Raw genomic sequence first — 4,475 nt, 5'->3', positions numbered from 1 at the left:
ACTTGATTCGGGTTCTCACTGATGTGCTCACAGAGACAGCCACAAAAACATGTTTGTTGCAATGCTGAAATCTTTTGCAACTCAATTAAAACTCATGCGTGAGAACAACGGTGGCCCAATCAAGCGATATTGATACTTGGAATTACAATTTTGATTGAATTAAAATCTTACTTTGTTATGCTCTCGGAGGAAAAGTGTGATTTATTTTGCAACACCCCTTACCACCTATGAAGAACGTAACCAGTTCTAAAGGAAGCTCACCTATAAAACAAGGTATTTTTATATGTACATAACTTTAGCGGTTTACTGTTCTATTGAACTAAATAGTACAGAAGAGAAGAATTCTTAGTGTCCGTTGAATTCATAATAACTTTGATTCCTAATATATACAAAAGATCGGAATTTATGATGACAATGGCACACGTGTGAGGTGTTTCATTTTGTTGTCGCTATATGAGTAAAGAGAGGATTTGTCTCAAAGCAAGTTATTGGGTCTATTTTAAATCACCTCATTTTCTATCTTTATTTTTGTTATTAATTTTTTTTTGTGGTTTAAGTGTTTACGTTTTCTTTACGTGTGAATGTATTTCGTTCCACTTAACATATTTCTCGTAGATAGATACAGACAGATAGTGAAAGAATTTTAAGCACTTATTAACAATTAGGCCAAAAGCAAAAACAAATAGCGTCGAATATATAAGACAGACAAAGCAAACTACGATACAAACTTTGGACTGAAAGTGGTCAAATGTATTTTAATAGAAGAATCTGTAAGAGTATACAACACACTCAGCGATACGATTCACTTTTTATTAGATTTAATATAAATCTGTAAACTTCATACATGAAATGGAATTGAAATTTATAAGTTTTCAAAAAGACGCAGGTGCTCAAGTCCTCAGCATTCTCACATCCAAAGTTACCGTTAACCACTTGAAAAAAATGTGTGAAGTAGAAAAGTAAAAAACAATAACAATGGAAAACATAAAAAAATAATAAAAACTAAGTTACTACATTTTGACCATGGAGTGTTAGAAATACAACAAAGCTTCAAAGCGTTTTTTTTTAAAGGGTTACCAATTACATTTGTAGTTTTATGTATTGAAATTAAACAAATTCAACATAAGTCTGTTATATCTACAAGATAAAAGGAAGAATATGGTTTTGGTTTTATTTGTTAAAGGTGTGACCAAAATTTTAATTAATTACTTAAATTCTACTGGTACTTTTCAGATTACGTACAAATTGATTAATCATATTATTTATTAGTTATATAAAAGCTTCTTATAACCACTTATAAGCTTGTTTTCTTTTTTTTAGAATTAGCGTATTTATATGCCATTTCAAATTACAATAAACGTCCAGTTAAATCCAAATTCGTTTCTCGTTCCCTCAAAAATGTTCTTGGACAAGTCATTCTGACAAAGAAAACAAGAAGCATAGATTTCCATTTATTAGAAGTAACTTACTTCACTCAGTTGGTTTGTAGATAATAAATTGTAGCGGCGGACTTGAGAATTATAATATTTTAATTAAATTTAATCTAATTTCACAAGATTCGTGGATATACATAATAGTCTTATAGACAGTGTAGCCGGCTGTATAGATGCTTCTTCATATATACCTCCCCTACTAGTTTTATTTGTCTGCCCAACCTTTCTGGCGCTATTTGATTATGGTCTGTTTGAAAGCAGAAAAAAAAAGGCATCGAAGTTAAGGACATATCATTTTATTGCACCCTTTTTAAATTTGCTAAAATTAACTTAATTATCATGTTTTTTTTATTATTATTATATGGGGATGGTGTTCCCGTGGTTTTATTTTTATATTATCAAGACTAAAGAAAAATGATGTACTTGTGAAAGCCTTTAATTCTTATTTGATGATTGATTCTATGTATCTTTTTATAGGATGACTTTAATTCTCTTCGACCACTGTGCTACCCTCATACCCAGGTGTTTCTGCTGTGCTTCAGTGTAATGAGACCTACTTCCTTTTTCAACCTCAGAGATCGTTGGCTTCCAGAAATTCGTCATTTCTCTCCTCAAGCTACGGTGATCTTGGTGGGTACCCAATGCGATCTTCGTTTCAATGTAAAGACCCTACTGGAACTTGCCCAGTACGGAGAACAACCAGTACCAGTACACGAAGCCCGGCAACTTGCACAGCGTACTGGCGCCCTTGCTTACTTGGAGTGTTCCGCACTGACTAAAGAAAATGTCAAAGAAGTGTTTGATACAGCCATTCTCGCGGGTCTGCGAAATAATAGACAAGATATAGTGCACTGCCCCCGAGCCAAGAGTATGAAGACCTGGCAGACACCGGAAAAGGGATCTCCTCTAAAAATCGCCATCGTTTCAAGTTCGAGCTATAGAAAAAGTAACAAAAAATGGTGGAACAAACTATGTTGCTTTGCTTCTTCCGAATGAAAACTTTTTATTGGTGTTGTTTTTCAGGAATAAGTTGTATATTCTACTAGAACAAATTCTGGTGTACGGTAGACCAAAAACTGGAGTTCTGTTCCATGGGGCACCTCTACGAAACAATGAAATTGTACATGAAATGAAGTAACATTTCTTTATAACGGAGGTTATATATTGTAAATACTTGCACTCAAACATGATGTAAAACATATTTCTATTTTTCTTCAATTATAACAAGCATCGCTAAACTCGCCTGTATGATTACTAAATCTTGAGTTCTATTTCAGTTTTTGTTCTGTAATATACACCTGTACAATCCGGTGAGTCGCTGCATTTCATATGCCACAGATATTATATTAGTTCAAAGCACTTGGTGTTGGTATCAGTGTTTCTGAAATACAAAATTTTCATAGGTTATCTGTAACTTCATCTCGTAAACATGGGTTTAAATTGTGTTTTGTTTATCGTAAAGATACAGAAATTATTGTATATATTGCAACATTCAGTTTTACTGATCTTTACTGTTTGTTTCATTTTTGATGGTTTAATGTTACAATATTAAAGACAATCAACCAAGAAGAAAACATATCACTTCTCTTACTTTGGTATCTAACATGTTTTAGTGTTGGAAGTGTTTGTGAATAGGCATTTTTTTCGTTTGGTATCTAACATGTTTTAGTGTTAGAAGTGTTGTGAATAGGTATTTTTTGTTTGTTTGTTTTCATTTATTTCTTAAAATGAGAGCTTTGTAAATGTAAATATAATCGTTAGTTGACAATCAATAAGTTTCTCAATGAAATATGTAGGAATATTTTTTCAGTGTATCTCGTGCAGTTTATCATATTTATAGAAATAATCTAAACAAACCTATATAAAAGAATTCGTGTGATACCGCATGTTAATTTCATTGTTCTGTATTTTTTCTTCCCAGGACATACAAAAAGGTAAATTTTATAATCCTGTGTATGTGTGTTTTTGTGTATGTTGAAATAAAGTGTTTTTGTTCAAAGTAAAGCAACTGTGTCTAATCTTTGTGTTGTAAAATAGTAGACCAAGAGTTGGCGGTGGGTGGTGTTGACTAACTGACTTCCTTCTATGACCTCAAAATTAAGGATGACAACCGCAGATAGCTCTATAGTAGTTTTGTGCGAAATTCCACAAACGATACACTGCATACAAACACTTCGAACTTCCTGTTATTAAGATCTTAATAACTAACCTTTTAGCTTAATTTTAATACAATATAACATATGAACCTCAAGAGATCATTTGGCCTTCCAAAACTTTTCTTTCCCACCTTGCATCTGAAAAAAAAATAAAAGTATAAAAAAATGTTTGTTTGTTTTTCATAAAATTCTCCTTTTTAAACTCCCATAAGGTGTTGGCCTCCATTACTGCCGACAGCAGTGCAATCCGTAAGCAAATACAACTGGAGCCTAGCCTGTCTTTTTCCATCTCTTAATCTCGTGTCCTATCATCCTATTATCTTCAGAATATATCAAAAAAATCAGAAGCCTTTATTTTACCGATCTCCCAGATAATCTTGTAAGTTCCACTAACATCGCCTATTACCCTTTTTTTATTAAGAGAAAATATGTTAAGAGATCTTAACCTGACCTTATTAGATAACTCTTCTTTCCCCTCGAATCATCCTGTAGTTATAGCTCTCCTCTAAACCCTCTATAACAAGCCAACATACTTTCTTAGATAAGATAGCCAAATCTGTATACAATACTACTGTGATTTGTGTAGAGAGATAATTACCTCTTGTAACCAATATACCTATAAAGAAATTCTTTAATTCTCATAGCTTTACATTGTTAACAGATGTGTAAGGGTTAGTTTGATCTGTGAAGTGACAAGAGAAATGCAAATCGATCGTTATGGTAGTCTTGAACACGAAATTTTCGAGCAAGCTGCCAGTTTTTGTTTATATTTTATAGCTGAAACCAAATTTTTTAAACTTTCTCGAAATGATTTTGTTTTCTGTGTGTGTGTGTGTGATTAAGTATATGTGGTTCTTATGATGATTCTACTACCATGAAACAATCT

The 4,475-nt window shown here is 32.6% G+C and overlaps 1 protein-coding gene across 1 annotated transcript in view; it reads left to right on the top strand.

The window, feature by feature from the left end:
- The window catches only part of LOC106470645 (cell division control protein 42 homolog), a 15,374-nt gene extending 11,982 nt beyond the window's left edge, over nt 1-3,392 (top strand). The window contains exon 3 of the mRNA XM_013931211.2: nt 1,911-3,392. Coding sequence (XP_013786665.2) covers nt 1,911-2,429 — 519 coding nt within the window. The 3' untranslated portion in view covers nt 2,430-3,392. The remainder of the gene's footprint in view (nt 1-1,910) is intronic.
- The last annotated feature ends 1,083 nt before the right edge of the window (nt 3,393-4,475 follow it).

The sequence above is a fragment of the Limulus polyphemus genome, unplaced genomic scaffold (assembly GCF_000517525.1).
Source record: "Limulus polyphemus unplaced genomic scaffold, Limulus_polyphemus-2.1.2 Scaffold4134, whole genome shotgun sequence".
Taxonomy (NCBI): Eukaryota; Metazoa; Arthropoda; class Merostomata; order Xiphosura; family Limulidae; genus Limulus; species Limulus polyphemus.
The sequence above is the reverse complement of the archived record's forward strand: the minus strand, read 5'-3'. Positions and strand labels throughout refer to the sequence as shown.